General features: G+C 58.1%; 1 protein-coding gene across 2 annotated transcripts; it reads right to left on the reverse strand.

Annotated features, from left to right (window-relative positions):
- Nucleotides 1-3,080: 3,080 nt before the first annotated feature.
- TSPAN18 (tetraspanin 18) lies at nucleotides 3,081-20,392 on the reverse strand. Of its 2 annotated transcripts, XM_054725585.1 has the most exons (8): nucleotides 20,354-20,392; nucleotides 18,362-18,432; nucleotides 15,925-16,119; nucleotides 9,408-9,482; nucleotides 8,190-8,288; nucleotides 7,473-7,655; nucleotides 3,782-3,865; nucleotides 3,081-3,613 (listed from the first exon to the last, which is right to left on the reverse strand). In XM_054725585.1, the coding sequence occupies exons 2-8, from the start codon at nucleotides 18,422-18,424 to the stop codon at nucleotides 3,566-3,568; spliced, it is 747 nt and encodes a 248-aa protein (XP_054581560.1). In that variant the 5' UTR covers nucleotides 18,425-18,432; nucleotides 20,354-20,392; the 3' UTR covers nucleotides 3,081-3,565. The 2 variants fall into 2 exon arrangements, with proteins under 2 accessions (XP_054581560.1, XP_054581559.1); XM_054725584.1 differs by lacking the exons at nucleotides 3,081-3,613; nucleotides 3,782-3,865 and having other exon boundaries at nucleotides 6,767-7,655.
- Nucleotides 20,393-21,268: the final 876 nt, after the last annotated feature.

Here is a 21,268-nt window from a genome sequence, read left to right on the forward strand (position 1 = left end):
GGCTGCCCACTTTGGAGGTGGGCAGGGCCCCAGACCAAGGCCATGTCCTCCATCTGGCCCACGCCTCGGAAGGCCTAGTCCTCCGGCAGGGGGTGGTTTGTCCGAATGACCGCTGGGCCCAGCAGGTAGACCCCTCGGAGGCAGGCAGGGAAGTGGAGGCGTGGGCTCTGGAGTCGGGCTCTGTGTTGGGCATCGGCTAGGGCTGAGCTGGCCAAGCTACTTCACTCTCAGCTGGGGTGCGGGGTGCAGGGCACGGGGTGCGGTGCGGGCCCACCGGGTGGCACTGTCCAGGCTCTGCACAGGGCAGTGTTCCTGTACTACTTCCTGCTGCTTGGTTAAACATTCCAGAGAGGCCTGGAGGGCGGGGCTCTGGCAGGCAGGCATGGCCTTGGGGGGCGGGGGGGCGCAGGAGGATAGGAAGGAGGAGTCCTTGGGGAGGAGACAGTGACAAATGGGAGCGGGACAAGGGGACTCACAAGTGTAGTGAGGAAGGCCCAGCTCCCATCCTAAGGATTTGGGAGGACCCAGAATGCCCCTTCCCAGCTCCCCCAGGTCCCCTCTGCCCCACCCCACCCCACCCCAAATCAAGACCACCTTTCTTCACGGTCACTATTTATTCTTCGTTCCTTTTTCTTTTTGTAAGAAACGGTCACAAAAACCAGTGCAAAACCATCAGTGTGGGTGTTGTTTTATATTACAAAACTCTTGATATATAATATAAAAGGGGGCTCACAGGAGTAAACATGATAAATTAGCTCTGCTATCTACTGCGAGGAACATTTACCATTTTCAAAATAGACTTTCGACAGGGCCCACGAGGGAGGGGAGAGGGGGCTTCTGCAGACACGGGGTGCTGGGGCCTTGGCTCGTTTGGGGGTATCCCGTCAGGCCCCTCAGGCATGGATAGGAGAGGGGCGAGGGAGGCTGAGGATGGGCCCCAGCCCCTAAGCTGTGTCCCTTCTCCCCGAGGCAGTAGTTTTGGAGCAGGGAGGGTGCTGGACTCCCGTGTGAGGTCTTCCCTGACCTGCAGAGGCATTCCTACCTGCTGCACCCCCACCCCACCCCACCCCACCGCAGCCGTCAGCTGCCGCCAGCACCTGTTACATACGGGCTGCGCTGTAACCACCACATCTGGAGCCCAGGAGAGGCTCCTTATATTGAGGCAGAGCTTTCTTCCTTCCAAGCCCCTGCCCCCCGAACGGCCACAGGCAGCCTTGCAAACAGCTACCAGCCCGAGCAGATCCCGGTTTCCCCCCCAGCCTGCGGGGGCCGGTGCCTGGGGAAGTCAGCAGGGTCTGATTCAGGGTTCCTTGGCACCTTTCTGGAAAGTCCTTGGCGGAGTCTCACCTCCACCCATGAGCCTGCCTCAGCCAAATGGTCCTCCATGACCTGCCTCTCAAATCGTATGGGCACTTCTTACCTTCACGGCCCCACATTCTCCTGGGCTGCCCCGGACTGGAGCCACGCAGCTGCCCAATTTGACCTCCAGTCCTGCCTAGCCAGCCTGGAGGTTTTTTTTGTGTGTGTGTGTGTGTCTTTTTTTTTTTTTTATCAACCTCAGACCGGACATTTGCCTTTTCCAGGAAGCTGGGTATAGGTGTGTAGGTGGGTCTGGAGGGGCAGGCCCCAGGCCCTTCTCAGGCTGGGCTGGGGTACCAGCTGTGGGGCCCCCCAATCCTGGGATGCCCAGTTGCCAGGGAGCTCGTGGCATCATGGAATGGTCAGGGCAGGCTGGTACAGTGAAGACCCAGTGGAGAGGACGGGTGGGAGGGGGAAAGGGAGAGTTGGGAGGAAGGTCTAACCAAATGGCTACAGCAGGCACAGAGCTCTGGCTGTAGGTCAGAAGGGGGCAGGGGGCAGGGCAGGGGAGCACTGGGCACCTGGCCGCAGCTCTCTCCCCCAGCAGTGGGAAAGCGGGGGAGGCTGGAAGCTGGCACAGGCCTGGGAGACAGAAAGGGCTTGTCCCAGACCCTGAAGAGACAGTGGAGAGGAGGGGAAGGCAGGCACCATGCTACCCTTCCCATCACCATGCCTGTGGCTGACATCACCCATCGGGATTACACCGCCCTCTCCCACCAAGCCCAGGCCAACCCTCAGATCCTCTGCACAGCCTCCACCAGCCACTCCTGCCTCATCAGGGTCGAGGCATCTTGTAATCCAGTTGCCAGCACTGGTCTAGAACTCGAGGTCTGTGTTCTGAGGGGCTCATTTGTGGGTGCTGTGTGTCAGTGAGACTTTGGGGAAACCTCTTCCTGCCTGAGCCTGGAGGGAGCACTCAGAAAGGTGCTGTGGACGGAGAAGGGGCAGGAAATGATGTCACAGCAGAAATGATGACATGCCCTGGCATTCTTGAGCCTGGTGGTAACGGGGCGCAGGGGGAGACAGTGTGTGGCCTTAACACTCAGGGAAGGAGAGCGAGCCTTGGGCAGAACCACAGGGAAATGGAAGTCTGAAGTCAGCAGTCCAGAGGCAGAATGCTGTCCTGGGAGGTAGTAAGGTCCCCGTCCCTGGAGGTGTGCAAGAAGAGGGTGGCGATGTCGTGGCAGGGATCCTGCAGGAGATATCCAAGCTACAGTTCTGGGTGGGAGAGAAGAACCGGATGATCTTGGGGGCTCCTTCCAGCGCTGGGAGGCAGGGGGTTCATGAAGAACAGGGAAATGATGGGCTTGTGAGCAGAGACAGGCAGCGTGGAAAAGGGACTCTGGTGTGTGTTCCTGGGGCCTTAGAAGGTGGGGAGTTGGGAAGGCAATCGGCGGCGGGGGGCGGGGGGCGGGGGGGAGTCTAGAATCATCTTAGCAGTGGAACTGGGAAGAGGCAGTTCCCGGCCAGCTGCCCTGACTCTTCTGGGGAAACCATGATGCTGGGACCCGGGAGCCACGTGAGCAGCTCTGCTGGACCGAAGCTCTGGAGACCACCCAGTCCTTGTTCAGAATGTCATGCATGTGCTGTGTGACTGTGGGTGATGCTCTGGGCCTCCCAGATATTCGGTCCAACGGCTGGGGAAAGCGAGGACCCCGCCAGCTGGGCCGTTCTCGGCTCCAGTGTCCGCAGCCCACTCTTGGCCTGAGCAGGAGCGGGGACAACGCCATCAACCGGAGCAGGGACTGCGAGGAGGTGCCGCGTTCTCCAGGACGTGGTGACCCAGTGTCCTTGGGCCCCTGGGCTCTGGGGGACCTCTCTCCCGGATTTGCTTTTGCCTCCTTGTTGCCTAAATCCTCACTTTCTTGGCAGCAGGTCCCGAGGCTGTGAGGAGAGGGCCCGGGCCCGGGCCCAGGGCTGCGGGAGTCCGGTGGGGCCGAGGAGGGTCTCTAGTGCAGCCTGCAGCCTGGGTGCAGAGCCCACGGCCCCGCCCCGGAATCCAGGCGGGGCGCATCGGTCCATAGGTTCATCATTGTGTTTTGTTTAAAAAATAGCTATTTCCCCCTGCCCCTTCCTTCTCCTGGCCACTCATGATGGCCTCACCTCCTAACCCTGGACCCTGGAGCAGGGGTGTGGGGGGAGAGGAGGGCACTGGGTGCTGAGCAGTGGTGGGCAGGGTGACTCCTCAGGCTTCGGGCCGCGCCCCCTACTGGATGCCCCGGAAGAGGCACATGGCGAAGATCATGGCGAAAAGCTGCACAGAAAGTAGGAGTTGGCTAGTTAGGCCGGGCCCCCAGCCTCCCACGGGGCTGCCCACCCTGAGCGGAAGGGGCTAACCCATGGCGGGGGGGGGGGGGTCTGCCCCAAACCCCGTGTGTGCCTTGCTTCTGGGGCGGAGTCACAGAAGTGGGCCTTCACTTACCTCGATGGCCAGCACCCCTATGGCGAGGGCTCCGGCCAGGTAGACGTAGGTTTCGAAGGCGTTGAGGATCACTGTGTAACAGCCCTGGGGGAAAGGACCAGAGGTGAATCCACAGCCCGAGGGAGAGTCAGGGGTCAGGGGTCAGGGACCAGGGCCGTGAAGCCAGGAAACTGGCATGTGGCCCCAAAGCTCAGGCAGTGCTGTTGGCATGGAGCAAGGCCACCATCCCTAAAGGCTGCCCCTCCCTCCCTCTGCGCCCCTCTAAGCACATCCTGGCTGGTGGAAAGGGTCTGAGTGCAGAGTTGGGGGTGGGGCGGGTTACCCCCTGCGTCTCTGGGTGTCGTTGCAAGATAATCCTTCCCCCAGTTTCTCCACCGCCCCTCCTCCCCGCATCCGGGGACAGAAGCATAAGTCCTTCCTGTGCATGAAGCTGACTTTGACACGCCTCACCCAGGGGCCTTGTCCAGCAGAGAGGACTCCTGCCCCTCCTCTGCTGTGGGCAGTGCACCGGGGCATTCACTGCGCATCTCCCCTCCACCTGGCTCGGCACCAAGGCCCTTTGGGTCCCTGGACTGAACCAACTGGGCTGGCCGATAGAGGCCCCAGATACTGAGCAGCCGAACGCCCTCATGGCCCCCATTCCCCAGGTAGAACTGGGTGTGGGTTTCCATTGCTCTTCCAGCATCCTCAGCATGAGCCTGCTGGCCCTGCAGAGTGTGGCCCTCCTGAGGCCCTCACCTGGAGCTAGACTTGCCCTATTCACCAGGCTCCACCCCTACAGGCCTTCTCTTGGGTCCTGGGACATACCATGCTCCCTCCCACCCCAGGGCCTTTGCACGCGCTGCTGCTCTTGCTCTCTGGCTGCACTGCATTTCCCTTTCCAAGAGGATGAGGGGGTAGCACTTTGTTTCAAGGACAGTCACAGAGCACCCACCCTCACAGCCCACCACAAAGCAGATGGGGACAGTGGGGATAAAGCAGGGAGACAGCGATGCTGTGGGGAGAGAAGACCTAAGATCACCTGGACAAAGGGAGAGTGTGGATGGTTTCCTTTTGGTGGCCACCGCACCGGCCCAGAGTCAAGGTCTAGCAAGGTCGCCACCTATTGGGAGACCCTCCAGCAGAACACACTCGTGACTCTTGGGACGGCTGAGGAATGAGCTGGAGAAGCTGTCACAAGGGTTCGAATCATATCAATGGGGGAGTCCCAAGTATTCATCCTGGAGTACCTTTTTTGAGATTTGCTGATTTCTCTTCACTGGAATTCAACGGTAAACAGGGTTGGTGGACTAGCTCAACACCCATAGGCAAGGGCCCTCTGCCTTGGCTCCTGGTGGCCATGTGACCAAGTCCTAAGCAGAAGTCGCCTGGAGGTTTCCGGAAAAGATGCCGGTGCCACCCTTTCCCCTTCTCCCGCCTTGAACGTGGGTGGATGTCTGGAGCCATGGCAGCCGTTTTGCCATCATGAAGTGGTGAACACAAGAAAAGGCCACAGAAATCAGAGACCAGGCCTTGACGGGCATGACAGAGCCACTGACACAATGTGAGAAGCCGCCGTCTCCTAGAATGCTTTCCATGTGTGAAACACAGAGGGATTCGCTTAGCCCCTTCAGCTGGGATTTCATTGCTTGCAATAGAACATGTTGCTGGCAACTGAACACGGGCTCTCAGGCCAAGTCAGAAATGCACCCTGGGCCTCAGGGAAGTAGGTTTTGGAGGAAAAGACAAGCAGGCAGTCCCTTGGCAGAGGCTTTTAAAAGGGGAGGATGCTCAGGAGGGATGTGAGTGTCCCGGAGAAGGAGTCCCAGGAGTCAATCCCGGTCACCCCCAAGGGCCAGGGGAAGCGTCGCCCTGAAGAACTAAAATAGCTGCTCAGGGCCCTCTGTGGAGCCTCCGACATCAAAGCCAGGCCCAGGAGAGGGATGGAGGCATCATGAGCGTTTGAATCAGAAATGGGAGCATGTCAGGATGAAGCCCTCACGGACCAGGGCCCACGAGAGGCCTCCCGGAACAACTCGCAAGTGGCCTCAGGATACAGGTTTGGCCACGCGCACCCGACATGCCTGACTTAGACGTTGGGTTGTCTTTCTCATTAAATCCTGAGTGGTGGCGGCTTTCCATGGAGCTGTCGGCAGCCCAGGCTCCTTCTCCCTTGATACTCTGACATCCAGACATCGAGGTCAGAGATGTCTGTCACCATAGCTGCATTCCAGGCAGGAGGGAAGGGGGTCGGGGAGGAGCAGGCACAGTGCTTTCTCTTAAGGATGTTACCCAGTTGCACAAATCACATCTGCTTACCTCCCTTTGGCTAGAAGTTGGTCACATGGCCTAGCTGCAAGGGAGGCTGGGAAGGGTAGCCTTTACCTGGTGGTCATGGGGTCTTATAAAGCCCCTCTTTCTAATGAGGAAGGGGTGAGTGGAATGTGGGGGCAGCTAGCTGTCTCTGCCACTGTATAGGGGACCTGAGGTCCAGAGAGTGTGTCCTGGCCATGGTGACATAGGGGTTAACAGCCAGGCCAGCTGACAGCACAGCCTGTAACTGCCCCCATGTCCTGCAGCCTGTCCTCACAGCAGAGACCCAACCCCTGGGTGGCCCACCCTCCCCAATTCGGCAGCGACCTGATCCCAGAGCCCTCGTCTCTCTCTTGCTGTCTCTCTCCCTCAGTGCAGGAGGCAGGACTGCTGGGGGGGTGGGGTGGGGGGAGGAAGGCAGAGGAACTTGCTTTTGGGGCCTTGTGTACCCTTTGACATGACATGGGCAGGTGCAGGAGATGACGGTGCTGAGTTGGTGAGACAAGGCTGAGGCTGGAAAGAGACTCACCAGATGGCCAGTGTCAGGCCTCAGCTCAACTGTCCCATCCCTAGGGACTCTAAGAGGCCTGCCTTGAGCCCTCTCCCCGGTCCCTTCTAGCCCATCATCTGGTTTTACTTCCTTTATAGTAATGGTTGCCACGTGAAACGATCACTTTTGGTTTATTTGCTTCTTGTTTATCATCTGCACCCTCTAACTCAACCATGAGCGCCACAGGAACAGGGGCCTGTCCCCTGTCCCCTGGGGGTCCCGTGCATCTGGAACTCTCCTATAAAATTCCCATTAAAGGGCTCATCCAGGAAGAGGCATGGGTCCACCTCGTTCTCTCCTCTCTCTCTTGTCTCACATACACACCGAGGGGTCGGGGGCTGGTCTTTGGGGAACCTGTGTCACAGGAAGGGGAAGGGATTCTGAAACTGAGATGAAGTTCTGGGGTTGCATGAAGTCTAGGAGCTTCCCTGATCTTGCTCCCTTGGAGCCAGGAGGTGCCCCCACATGGCACATGTGAGCTTCCCCCAAAACAGAGTACATGACCAAGGAGGGGCCCCCACTGTGTGATTCTAGTTCTGGCTCCCAACCTACATTATGAGAAGCTCAAGGAGTGTTCTGCTTGGAACACTGGAAAACTCCTACTCACCCTTTAACCCCAGCCCAAACGCCCACTCCTCTGGCCTGTGCCGTCACCGAGCCATCGGCCGCCTGCATCCTTTCCCCTTTGGTTGGATGTCAGGAGCCTGGATGAAGCTCCATCAGCCTCCATTCAGTCCCGTATCCCGTCACTAGTCCATGGGATCCTGAAGCGCCTCCAGACCCTCTGGGACGACCGCCACCCGCCAGCTCTGGCCCCCACGTCCCCCTGCCTGGGGAGCAGGCCTGTACCTGCTTGTTCAGGAACAAGTCCCTTCCCAGGAGGCAGTCCTCCCTGCTCAGCAGGACCCCGTCGCGAGTCTGCGGCTCTCTCCGGCAGCAGGCCTCGGGTACCTCGTCGCTATCCAAAGTCAGGAGTCGGAAAATGGATGCAAACTTGAAGTCTTCAGGCCCGTTGACCCCACAGCAACCAAACTAGGAGGAGAGCAAAGGAAGGGTCTTGTGGGCGGGAGCTGGCCCTGCAGGGCCCAGGGGGACAGACAGCCTCTCCACAGGCCACAGTGAGGAAGCGTGATGGAACCGAGTCGAGACCCGGGTGCGGGACCCTGGGAAAGTCCCTCAGCCTCTCTGAGCCCCCCATGTCCTCACCCGTAAAGTGGGGGCGGTGGTAACAATCCCTGCCTCACCAGGCGCCTAGTCAGCGCTCAATAAACAGTTGCTGTCTATTGACTGCTATCATTGGTGACAATGACAGTTGCCTGGGGATTCCAGTCAGAGATGGAAGATAGGTCTCATTCAGAGTATGGACTGTGATCGAGGGAGTGGTTGCTGGGAATGCCGTGGGGACACCACTCCGAGGCGGGTCTTGGCGGGGTTGGCGAGGCAGTGCCCTGGCTGATCATTGGCACGAGTAGAGGGGTCTCTGGTGGCCAGACATTTGCAACACTGGGCATCAGGGCCCTGAGAGCTCACAGCGCCCCTGGGCGTTGGGGGGGGGGGGTCACTCACTGTGATCATGACCGAGTTCCAGGTGGCAGAGAAGACGTCTGTGTCGTTGTTGCCCTGGTAATGCTTGGTGAGCTCCTTGGTGAAGAATTCCCGGGTGAGCTGGAGGCAGAGGGAGAGGGTGGGCTGAGACCCCGCCTGGCAGCTTGGTGCAGCTCCACCCCTCCCGGCCTCTCCATCTGTCAGCTTTGGGGGAAGGGAGGGAAGCCAGGGTCCTGGTGCCAGGCTCCTGGCATTCTCCTAAGCTTGGGACGAGTCCCTTAACCCCCACCTCAAGGCCTGTGGCCTCCAGCCATCATGGGATCCCTCACATGAAATGTCTACACACATCCCTCCGTGACCCCGAGGCCAGGGCACCCTGGGAACCGCACTCTGTCCTGCAGCTCTTCTCAGAGGGAGGCTAACACAGGGCAGGGGCTTGCCCTCAACCCCCCGCTCCACCCTGAGCTGTTCCTCAGACAGAGCTAAGCGGATGCCTGGGTCCCAGGCCCGGAAGAAACCACAGCATGGAGCAGGTGGCCTTTGCACATCTAGTTTCCAGGGATGTCCTCAGAAGCCGCTCCTTCCCTCAGAATGCTCTCCAGAGGTCTAACCTAGAGGAGACCCGCTGGGCACCATGCTGGGTACAGGCTGCTGCCTCCTCCCCTCTGGGGTCAGCTCCCCTGCTCACCACCTGGGGCCAGCTTGGGTCTCCTGCCCCCTCCCTTTCCCCTCCCCTCTTCTCTTTGCTTCCAGGCCACCTGTGGTGGGGGCCTGGCTCTTGTAGACTCAGGAGGGAGCTGGTGCCCAGATGCTGGAGCCCCTGGAATAAGATGGCCCGTGGGGCAGGTGGCCCAAACTGGGTCCTGGCCAGGGCCTCAGCGAATGGTGCTCGGCCCCTTCTGTGCGTCACACGTTCCGGGCTCAGGGGACAGCCTCCCTGACCGTCCCCACACTGTCACATGACTACTGCTGTGCCATCACCAGGCAAGGTGTGGATGGAAGATTCCAGAACCAGGTGTGTGATTGCACCAGATGTTTTTGGAAGAGCAAAACCCTGAAGGGTCCCTGATGCTGGAAAAGCCTCGTAAGGAAGAGGCTGGCTGGGTCACAATTTGGGCCGGGAGTGCTGGGTCAGAGGCTGATGTCTCTGTGTGTGCCCCAGGACGGGACAGGCTGGCCGTGACGGCCGCCGACCCCTGGCTGGTAGCAGGGAGCCAGGGCGTGGGGCCCGGTACGTACATTTTCCCTGAAGATGAAGGCCAGGATGGCCGCCGAGAGCTCCGCCAAGAAGATGATCAGGATGAACAAGAAGAACTGCAACGAGAAGGGGAGGCTCGTGAATCCTGAGGGCGGGCGGCCGGGGACCCCGCTCACCGAAGCCCCCTTCCACCTGTTACGCAGCTGGCACAATGCACCGATTTTGTAAAACAAAGCAGACATTTTTCATAATAAACATACCGACCTTTGGAGTCAACAAGGCTGTAATGCAAATACGGAAAAAGTAAACAGACAAGCCTTCCGGGCACATGGCCCCGAGCCGAGGCCCCTTGCCCAGTGTTCAGTCTGAACTACCTGCCTGGCAGCCCTGGCAGGAGGCGGATGCTGAGTCTCCAGGCTCAGGGAACCCTGGCGCTCCCCAGCCCCAGCCCCAGCCCCAGCCCCATTCCCACGGGGAGTGGGGAGATGTTGGTCTTCAGCTGCAGTGAAGGAGTCAAGATTGAGGGAAGGTGGGGGTGTCTATCAAATGTGAAATCCCAGGGGCCAGAGTTTGAAAACGAACAGACCCGCTCCGCTCCACTCACTGCCTTTCCTGATGCTCCCCGAGTCAACCAGGAGGCCTCTCGTCTCGGGGTGCCCTCTGCCAGGAAGGCACGTCCTTCCTCAGTCACCAGCTCCTCGTTTTCCAGCCCAGGCGCAGCCCAGGCGCTCTCCTGCGGCTCCCCCCACCCCATCACAGGGCCCCACAGAGATGTCCCCATCGCAGCCGCTGTGTCCCCACTGGGCCCCCAATGAAGTGCAGAGGCTGTAGCTCAGCATGCTTCCCCAGGCCCGGACATCACGGACCCCGGTTCGTGGCTATCAGATGAAGGAATGAAGCCAGGAGTGACCGACTCGCCATCATGACCTCGCTGTCCACTACCTCCAGGCCCTGGCCCTCCAGGCCCTGCTTTGGGCGGAGAGCTGTCAGCCTAGAAAGGAAGCGGCTGGGCCTTCACTACCTAGCACTGGTGCCGTTGGCACACATGGTCTGTGACCATCCCAGAGTTGTCACCTCACCTGCGACCACCAGCAGAGGACTGAGCCCCTGGTGCACAGCCTCCCGGCCGCTTAGGCCAGCTGCCCCGAGACCTACTCCCCTGGGTCACGGTCCCAGAGCCGCCAGGCCACCCTGGATGTGCCCAGGCTGGAGGGACGCAGAGGGTCCTGGGCTTAGTGTCCGGACACCTCTGCCCGCCCTGCCATGCTGTGTGTGACTTGGGACAATCACTCGAACCCCTTCCAGCCTCAGTTTCCTTGTCAGTGAAATGAGGGCGTGACACCCACTTCGGGGCCCACCTGGGGAACAATGAAGTGATGGACGTGAAGTGTCGTTATGTCATAAGAGAGGCGGAGCCAAGCTTGTGGCCGAGGCTCTCACAGGAGCAGGAGGGAAGCTGCTCCCCAGCGCCCAGCTCCGGGGACACTCGTGGGGGCCACCAGGACACCCTCGGTGTCTCCTGGATCGTGTTCCTTCGGACAGGAGCAGCTTTCGGCCACTTTATCCTCATCCCGGGAAGACCCCAGTCACGTGCCCTCCCTGACTTTTCAGCTTGAACAGGCTGCCCCAGAAGGTCCTGAGGTCCCTCCCAATTGCTCGGGCTTCACACCACCTTTGGGGAGCCACTGGGATGGATTTCAAAATGACCCGCTGAGGACGTGGCCGGGAACACATCCCCTAGACCCGTCAGACGGTCTGGTCTTGTCTCTTAAGCTGCCTCCAGCCCGGGCTCTGTGCCCCGTCTCTTTTCTGTTTAGCCCCCCACTTCCCCAGGGGAGAAAACAAGCCGGGGAAGGGAATGGCTGCCCCCAAGGTGAGCAGCTCAAAAGTTTCAGAGCAAATCCTTCCACTTAACCCAGCTCGTTTCCCAGGGCCACGCCACCTCGCCTCTCTGTGGAGCCTTGGGGGTCTGCTTCCCATGGGTCAGCCTGGCTGGGGTCAGCTCTGCGGGTGACCCTGGGCTGAGCTGGGGGTTGGGCAGAGATCCCCAATCCCAGGGGCCTGTGACAGAGGCCTCCTGTGCCCCTGGCCACAGCACCTGCAGTCCATTCCAGCACCCCGGCCCCGCCCCCACGCACTGGCTGGCCCTCGGGTGAGCGAAGTGATGTGTTCTCCACTTCTGTGGCCTCTCTTCCCCCGACAGTGATGGAGGCCGCTGGCAGGGCTCCTGGCACTTCCATTTTGCTGGTGATGGATGGTCATCCGGTGGTTCCCCACGGCCTCCACGGGAGCCCTTCCCTGCCCGGGCCCTCCCGGTGGAGTTGCTGGCCGTCCGCAGGCTGGCCAAGTGTGGCCTCCACCCTCGGTGACTCAGCTGGCTCTCGCTATCGATCGCCGTGGCTTAGACAGCCATAAACTATGAATGAGACCGAGCTCCAGCCTCGCACTCGGCGAGCGCACCACTCGGGGAGCGTGTGCTGACCAGGATGACTTTGCACAGCTCCAGCGAGACGAGGCAGCGAAGCCCGTGCACAAGGCTGGTGCGACGTGAGGGCTGCTCAGCGGGTGGCTCTGAACCGAGAGGAAGCATGGCCTGCCCGAAGGCGAGTGCCGGCATGGTGCTCTCTGGAAATGTAACGCCAGCTACTGCCTGCCGAGCGCTTACCACCGAGGCACTGGGGACCTCACATGGGTCCCTTCACGGAACCCTCTCGGCAGCCTGGAGAGGCCGCTGCTGTAATCAACAGCCCATTGTACTGATGGGGAAACTGGGACCCGAGAGGGCAGCGGGCTCAGCAGGTAGGCTGCACACCTGGGATAAGCGTGGGTTTCTGATTCCAGAACACGGCCTCTCAACACCAAGTCATCCTGGAACCCACAAGAGCCTCTACGGTTTAAAACTTTCCAACGGCCTGCAGGGTCCCTGGTGGATCAACACCAGTCCCTTTGGCTTCCCATGTATCACGTGTTCACCTGGGCCAGGAGCAGAGCAAAGCCGGAGACGGGAGGAGGGATTACTATCTTCGTTTTAGGGAGAAGGAATCTGAGGCTCGGAAACCAGCCTCAGGTCACCCGAACAGGAAGTGGCAGAGCAGGGTCCAGAGCCAGGCTCTTCCCACATCCCCGGCACAGCCTTCTCTCTGCTCCATTCCAGGGCTGTTGACTCGGTGCCAGGCGCTGTGCTAGGTGCTGGCAAACAAACACATGCAAGGCAGACACAGTCCTCATCCTCATGGAGCTGACCTTGAGCCGAGTTTCCATGATTCAGGAAATGAAGTTCATGAGATGAAATGAAAGGATGAACCTGGTGAGGCACTGACGGGGAAAGTGGGCCTCCGCAGAGGAAGGGGAGCCTGGAGCAGGGCTCCCCAAGTATGGGGACCACGGGGGGCCTTGAGTGTGCGGGAGTGTGAGTCACCTGAAGGAAAGCGCCCGCTGTGCCAACATCACAACAATGCCACTCTGCCAGCTCGCCTCCTCCAGCCTGAGGCCATTTCCTCCTCCTACTGGTCATTTGGAGGGGACCCCCCTTGGCCCAGCCACAGGGCTTATCCTGATACTTCCTGGGGTGCCTTGGGTTCACCGAACCTCAATCCACCTGCCCACGGGCACATCTGCCAGTAGTTCCCAAGCATCGGATTTACAGCACTTGGCCCAGGATGGGAACACTAACAAAGGGGCGGGGACTGCTATTTTGCCTACTGGTGAGCATTTCCAGACGCTTCTAGCCCATCTGCCTACAGGCTCATCTGCTTTCAGTTCTCACTTCTAATAAATATTTACCAAATTTATGTACTTCATGTGCCATTCAGCTCATCTATCTCTTTCACACACACACACATCTCTTTGCTGTTCTCTTTTCCCGTTTAGCATGACTTTGTTATAAAATTAAAAAAAAAAAAAAAAACGGAATCAAATAAATGGGCCAAAAAAATTCCTATTCAGAGGTAAGCCACCAGGAAAAAGGGATGCCACAACGTATCAATAATAGGCTGAAACTGACCTACTGTGTGTGAAAACACTGTAAAACTGATCAACAGGAGTGTTTAAAAAATGTACCTTTAGAAAAACTGACCATTAGGTGATGTGGTCATTGGGCGCACTGGCCTGGGCTCAGGGTCACTGGACCTGTGGTTCCAGTCTCAGAGGAGGCGGGGATGCTCAGCTAAGCCCCCCAACCCCGTCTCTTTTCTTACAGGCCTTTGAGCCTGGGTTTTGGAGGAGCCTCGAGTGCTCCTTCTTGGCCCCTCTCAAGACAAGTCTTCCCTCCCTCCCAGCAGCCTGAGGGAGGGGTCTCAGGCTTCCCTGAGGGGTGGACCCCACATGGACGGGTCCAGGTTAAAAGAGGAAGTGGTCCTTCTTACTTTTTATAGGTCATGAGTCTTTTTGAAAACCTTCTAGAAGCTGTGGTGTCTCGCCCCAGAACATGCATGTGCACACCATATACACACACATGCACAACACACATGCACAGGTACACACACACAGGCCCTGACATAATATTTTACACATAATTTCAGGTGAGTTTTTAGCCACTTGAGTCCATGCCAAGGTAGGAGCCCCTCAGCCCTGGTCTGAGAGAAGGAGACCTGGGCCCGAGGCTCCCCTGGCTTTGACCTGCCCTGTGAGCTCCAGCTTGTGTGTGCTGGGCATCAGAAGGGGGCAAGGAGAAGAGGGGATGGGAGGGAGGAGAGAGGAGAGGAGAGGAGGGGAGGAGAGGGAACCCAGGGGAAGTAAAGAGAAAGGGGGAGGGAGACAGGACAGAGGCAAGGAGCACGCAGGAGAGGGGTAGGAAAGGCAGCAGGAATAGAAACCAAGAGAGGGAGGGAGGGAGGGAGGGGGGAGAGAGAGAGAGAGAGAGAGAGAGAGAGAGAGAGAGAGAGAGAGAGAGAGAGATATGGAGAAAGAGCGAGCAAAGAAAGGGAGCAACAGAGATGAGACAGAAGAGAGACAAAAGGGAGGAATAAAGTCAGTAAAAGAAAGGAGTGGGAAGGGGCTACTTTGAGGGTCGGTGGGCTGGACCCAGCCACGCCAGGACTTCATTCTCTCTCAGGGCAAACCTCATCCTGGGCCTCGGTCTCCTAAGCCCTGAGAGAGCCGGTCCAGATGGCAGGCTCAGAGGGAGCCACTGAGCTCGCTGCCTCCCCAGCCCCGAGCCCCAGCCCCTTCCTAGCTTGGCTTCAGAGATGAGCCCATGAACAACGATGTGCCCTGGGGGCCGAGGTGCGGGGGGACTGGAGGGGCGGTTCAGTGTGTCCTGGGACCCGTACCCAGCTCCCTTTCAAGTCCTGGGGGCTCCCCAAGCCCAGATTTCCCCTGCACCATCTGACACTGCAGAGAGGTTTCCACCAGGGGGCGCCCACGGGTTTCTTTGTTTCTCTCCCGGTGAAAAGTTTGCAGTGTGTAGGTGACTGCAGGCCAAGGGACCCAAGGCTTCAGCGTCACGCATTTCACAGCTGATTTCACTTTGTCTCCGAGATGCGGGGCCTCTCACTGTGACAGTGGGGGCCAGAGAGTGTGTCCTCACCTGGGGAGGAGGCACTGTGCCAGGTCTCTGCCGCTCAGGGCGCCGGCAGGAGCAGCCAGAGCTTTACAAGGAAGTCCTCCTGAGGACCCGCCCGGACCTTCCTATGGCTTCACTCCCCACCACCCACTCGCCAGCCACAGGGCTGCTTTTCACTGAACCCACAGCAGGGCTGGGCTCAACCCACAAGTTCTCCTAGCCCGGGGGGCTCACAGGACCCCGCAGGGGGAGAGGACCCATCCACCAAGGCCAGGAAGGTGAGCAGAAGTCCAAAGAACCACAGCTCACGGGACTACCACAGACAGAGGAACAACATCTACCCCTTCTCTTGTTTGGCTCCCACTGACAGCTGAGCTGGTCGGCTCCTTGCTCACTTAACAAGCAAAGCTCACTTAGGCTCAGAGAGGCTAAGGAACTAGACGAGAGCCACATCGTTAGTTAGGGGACAGAGCAGGGAGCACACTCCAATGAGGTCTGCCTGCTGCCCAGCCCATCCTTATGGGATCAACACCTCCCCGTGCCCACGAGGGAGGGACAGCCACTCTTGGCCCTGATGCATCGTCACACCTAGTGAACTATGGGGCCCATAGGAACAGTCCAAGGACTATTTACTTAATAAATAAAGAACCTTCAGAGGTCATATCAGTTCTGTCTTAGGACTGGAAATGCAAACGGTGATTTACCCCATGGCTGTCTTAGCTCTTGTACCAAGGAAGGAATTACCTACTTAAGTTCTTAAAAGCAAGCAAGTAGATAAGCATCCTGGTCCACAGTCCCCGTTGACAATGCCACGGAGGAGCCTGGCTGTTTGGACCTGGAGGCCGAGGCCACGCTCCACCTGGGGGCAGCTTGCCCACACGGCCCGCGTGGCCCAGCACAGAGCGAGCTCTGGAAGCTGGGGCTGCAAGTCCACAGGGGAAAGGCTGGCGGCCCCCCGACTCCAGGAGGATGGCCTGCTTGGCCCAGACCTCAGGGCGAGTCCCTGCAGTGGAGGCACAGGGCCCCCGTGGTGGGGCGGGCAGGGCGGTACTCACAAACAGCAGCAGACACTTGTTCTCCCGGATGGCCCCGCAGCAGCCCAGGAAGCCGAGCAGGAACAGCAGGCCCCCCATCGCCAGGAGGATGTAGACGCCCGTGATGAGCAAGGGGTTGGCAGCCACGATCTCTCGGAAGCCGGTGGGATCCACCATGACCCAGATGCCGATGCCCAGCAGGCAGGCCCCACCCAGCTGCTCGCAGGTCAGTCAGGACGGAGGGGAAGAAACAGAAGAACAGAGCTCGTTTGCTGCAGGAGCAGGTGTCCCAGCACCGCTGGTCACTGCTCCGCGTCTTCCTGCTTACTCTGACCTGGTCTAAGCCCAGCCTCTGCCCCAGCCCCACCTCGGCCTGCTGGGAACCATGTATGTGGAGTTTATTTGCTACTTTTAAATTCCCCTTAAATGTCAGAGCTGCAGGATAAGGAGGTCACCTAGTCCAACCCTCAGACTCCACACTGAGCCCCAGAGGGGGCCAACGACTTGTTGAAGGTAACACACGGTTTTGAGAATGCTGGCCTCCCTGACTCCAGCCCCAAGGACACTCACCAAACTCCCGGAACACGCACTGACACCTACACTGTGCCTGCACCCTGCCAGGGACAGGCAAACACAGACAGAAGCCATCCCTTCTGTCCCCCACTCTCAGGTTGGGCTCCCCACTCTCAAATCTGCACCCGGAAAGCCTTCGTGTCTATGTCTTCAGCTGCACGGCCCATCTCTCCATGCCTTACTCACCTTTGGAGAGAGGCAGCATAGCTCAGAGAAAGGGCTGTGGTACTTCTTAGCTGTGTGACCTTGGGTAAGTGGCTTAACCTCTCTGAGCGTCAGCTTCCTCGTGGTTAAGAAAAAAAGATAGCCATTCCCATCTCCCAAGGAAGAAAGGACAGAATGGATGTAAATCTATTTAGCAGGTTTCAATAAATATCCTTTCCATTTGTCCTGGGCACGGAGTATTGGAAACAGATCAGCTGCCGGAGAGCCAGTTTGGCATTGTTGGCTTTTGAAGGCTGTCAAGTGTCTGAAATCCCTGTGTGGTGCGGGGGCCTGAAGAATGAATGACAGATGGTGGTAGGAGCAAACTGCCGAGCTCTGGCTTGGCTGAGCGGGGTCTGCAAGCTGCGGGGAAGCGCTGCACAGTTTGGGGCAAGAGAGGATATTTTAGGTACAGTTAGGGCAGGGGGGCGGGGGGTGGAGAGGCTCGAGGCACCGGGCAGTGGGAAGAGAGAGGAAGGCAAAACCGACAATTTTGCCTCTGTCACTGGTCCTGACCAGCCTCCAGTACGACCTGCGTCCCTCCTCATGGCTGGTGGAGGGGTGGGGTCTGCCATCTGTGTGCGGAGGTCTGCTGCGAGGGCTTGATCACAGACTGAGCTGCCCAGGTGACTCCGCCCACGTCAGCTGGAGACACTGGGGCTGGCCCGAGGTCACCCGGCTTAGAAATTGGGTCTAGAATTCAAGTCTGTCGGGCTTCCTGCTCTTCAGAATGATGGGGCAGGGGAAGGACTCTAGGACAGTTGCTGAGATGTATAAAAAAATGGATGGAGAGAGACAGACAGAGTCAGCCTTACCAGAAAGGGGCCTCTTTTTCATAGTGGCCCTCCCCTGGAGGACATTGGTGGACCTTTCATCATCCAGGTCTTGGCTGCACTAAGATCAAAGGTTCAGGTGGGTCAGGAAAGCAGGGGCCCAGGACGCCGGGACCGTGGCTCTCTCCTGGGAAAGGCCAGGGGCCTGAGCAGAGCCTTGGGGGCTGCCAGCAGGTGGGCAGTGCTGCGGCCACCTGAGCACTCGGGGCTCTGTCCGTCATAGGTGGGATGGGATGGGGCTCAGCTACTGAGTGCTGACGCATGGCAGGCACTTCCTCATCTTGCTTAATTTTTTAAAATACCCGTTGAGGTAGGTAATGAAGGGATGAAGATACTGAGGTTCAGAGAGGTGAAGTGTGTTTCAAACCACATAGCTGATACGATGCTAAGCTTGGCTTGGAATCTCAGTCTCCCAGTTCTAGAGAGGTTTCTAATTCCATCAGGTTCCCCTCCAGCTGGCAGTCTGTAATGCTCTGGGGGTCGGGGCTAGGTGGGGCTCCCTCTGCTGTCCTCTGATCACCTCACCTCCTCCTTTCCCCAAACCCATCAGGGCTCAGATCCCAAGACAGTGGCCAGGACTGAGGCCCTCACTCTTTGTCAGAGGAGCCGGACCATCCCGGGCCCACGAACAATATCCCTCCTAGGACGGCGGGCTTTCTGGAGTGGGGTGGGCACTGCCGGGGCCTCCCATCCAGGAAGTCCTGGCTGGGCAGGCAGACCTGCTTCTTGCGCTGGCCCCTGTGCCCGCCCTGGGACTCAGCCCGTTGTGACTGTTTCCCAGCAGCAGTCGGTTCTGCCCACTCAGCTGAGGCCTAGGGAGACCCCAGGCATGTCCCAGGAATACTTACAAATATGAAGAAATTGAAAACAAACATCAGGTACTTCATGCAGCTCAGACAGTCACCTTCCATGGCTCCACCTGCAAAACAGCAAGGCTCCTCAGGCCTCCCACGGAGGCTCTGTTCCTCCTTCCTCCCTGCTGCCCAGCCACCAGGCGGCCCCTCTACCTGCCCTTCTAGACCCCAACCGGCTGCATTAGCTGTTGTTCCCTGTCAGGAGCGGTAAGGACTCTGACGTGGAGAATTTCTGAGCGGGAAGATGAGGGTGTGCAGTGGTTCTCAAACTGGGTTCCCTGCAACTAACCATATCCTAAAGCTATTTTTAAAAATATATATATTTTATTGATTTTTTTTACAGAGAGGAAGGGAGAAGGATAGAGAGTTAGAAACATCGATGAGAGAGAAACATGGATCAGCTGCCTCCTGCACACCCCCTACTGGGGATGTGCCCGCAACCAAGGTACATGCCCTTGACCGGAATCGAACCTGGGACCCTTGAGTCCGCAGGCCGACGCTCTATCCACTGAGCCAAACCGGTCAGGGCTCCTAAAGCTATTTTTAGGACATCAAATAACATCTCAGAAATCAACCCCTCACCACTGGCCAGGCAAGTGTCTTGGGTTTTAGAGCAAGTAAACCACCCCAGGGTAGGGGACCCTGTTTCTTGGGTGATTCAGAAGCTCTGGCCACTAGGTATGGATGACTTTACAGTACAAACACTAAGGTGACACTTTAACATAGACTTAACCAATGACCTAGGGAAGGCAACTCTGTTTGGTAGATAAAATCCTTTTTTTTTTTTTTAATATATTTTATTGATTTTTTACAGAGAGGAAGGGAGAGGGATAGAGAGCTAGAAACATCGATGAGAGAGAAACATCGACCAGCTGCCTCTTGCACACCCCCTACCTGGGATGTGCCCGCAACCAATGTACATGCCCTTGACCGGAATCGAACCTGAGACCTTTCAGTCCGCAGACCGACGCTCAATCCACTGAGCCAAACCGGTTTCGGCTGTTTGGTAGATAAAATCCTTTAAATCTTGGGGCTCCGAGGGATGAAATGTGGGAGTCAGCATCACGGGCGAACTTGACTTCGTGTGAATTCAATGTCCACTGGGAAAGCGAGCAGGAGAGCAGCTTGGGTGCTGAGTTCTGGGGCATCTGCCCACGGGAAGCACCGGAGGGGAGCCCTGGACCTGCCTTGGGTCTCGTGGTCTCCAGGCTCCTGAGCCTGCCACGGTGTCCCCGCACCTGGCCAAGTGAGGGTCCCGGGCTTACAGGTGGGTGTGCTTTCCTCCAGATGCAACTGATGGTTTCTTGTATAACAAAACCAGGTGTTTAAGAGCTTTGAGGGGACTTAAGGGAAGCTTTCATTGGACACTACTGTTTGTGTAAGTGCTGGTTCGAGCTTAGTCCTGGTATAACTGGTGTCCCCAGCATTTCCATCAAAGAAGTTCTTGGTCATAAAAAGTCAGGGCAGCGCTGATCCGTTCCAACACCCTCACACTGGAAGTGAGAAAACTGAGGCTGAGAAAGGGAAAGGGGGGTTTGGCCAAGTTCCAAAACCAACGATTGGAGGATCTGGAACTGAAGCCCAGGCCAGTGCCCATGGACACACTACAGCCTCGAAGTTTTACTTGTTGATTTTGGTAGCACACACCCCCCGCTGTTAGAATGCACGCGCCATAAAGGCACGGACCTGTTACTGCCACGTTCCCAGTGCCCTGAGCAGCGCCTGGCACATGGCAGGTCCCCGGTTAATATGTCTGAATGAATGAATGAATGGTGGGAAGAGAGAACAGAGGTAGAGGACAATGGTCAGCAAATCAAAGAAATAGATCAAGACAAGTCAGAAAGAGAGAGGAAGATGGAGAAAGACAGAGAAAGAGCGAGAGAGCAGGAAGTGATACAGGGAGAGACAGACGGACCGAAAGAATGGAGAGGGAGAGGGAGAAGGGAGAGGGGCACAGAGTGGAGGGGGAGGCAACTGCTGACTTACCGCCTGGGCAGTTCTTTCGGCGTCAGCAGAACAGCGTCTCCTGGTCAGAGGGGCTGCTGTATAATTCTGTTATTGGCCCAGCTTGGCCTAGAAGAGAAAATATTCAATTACTATAGGAAGTCATTAAGGAACAGCCATGTTCAAGGCGCCGTTTATGAAAACCCGCCCTCCGGACACACACTCAGGCAAGTGCCTCGCTCCTGCAGGCCCATTAGGGCTAATGAAAAGCCCTCAGCACCTGGGCCCCTGCAGCTGCAGAGGCCGGCAGGGATGCCCGCCTTCTGCCCCGATGGCAGCTCTAGGTGCCCCTGCTGGGGCTGCGTGGGGAACATCTTCAGAAGGCTTGCGATTTCTGGCCCAGCCTCATCGACGCTGCCACACTGCATGTGGCTGATGAGCTAGGAGGAGACAATGGGCAGGGGTGGCCCATGTACCTGGATGCCACCTGGCTGCTCCCTGGGCATCTGCAATGATACCTCAGTACAGAGGGCCAGCGGGGCCCTGTTCATCAAAGCCCCTCCCCAGGAACCCCGTCCCCCCTGAGAGAGAAATCTGGTGTTAGAAAGGGCTCTGCAGCTTCACATAAGGACATGCCAGAAGGGTCCTTCAGAACGTCAGCTCCCAGCAGTGGAAATGAAGGTCTGGTTTCAGCAGGCAAATGGGCCCAGGTGGAAAGTCCAGTTCTACCAGACTCGTGGGGAGCTCCACAGCCGGGGCCTGCTCAGACACTGGGCTGGAGGACAAGTTTCAGGGGCGACCTGAGGCCTGGGAGCTTGGGCTATGGGGGGGAGGGGGGCGACGAGGGAGATAGGAAGGATTTCTGGGTCTCAGGTGCCCGTTCAGATTCCTTCTTCCCATTCAGGACAGTCCATGCTCACTCCATCGCCGCCGCTTCTGCACAGCCTGGCACACCTC

Source organism: Eptesicus fuscus, chromosome 13 (assembly GCF_027574615.1).
Source record: "Eptesicus fuscus isolate TK198812 chromosome 13, DD_ASM_mEF_20220401, whole genome shotgun sequence".
In the NCBI taxonomy this organism is placed as follows: domain Eukaryota; kingdom Metazoa; phylum Chordata; class Mammalia; order Chiroptera; family Vespertilionidae; genus Eptesicus; species Eptesicus fuscus.

What these genes read in the sequence shown, in the direction of transcription:
- TSPAN18 (XM_054725584.1), bottom strand. Translation starts at nt 18,424, where the DNA reads ATGGAAGGTGACTGTCTGAGCTGCATGAAGTACCTGATGTTTGTTTTC. An exon ending in ACAAGTGTCTGCTGCTGTTT is followed by an intron (nt 9,483 to 15,924) that starts GTGAGTACCGCC and finishes TTCTCGTTGCAG; the next exon opens with TTCTTCTTGTTCATCCTGAT. An exon ending in GGAACTCGGTCATGATCACA is followed by an intron (nt 7,656 to 8,189) that starts GTGAGTGACCCC and finishes CTCTCCTCCTAG; the next exon opens with TTTGGTTGCTGTGGGGTCAA.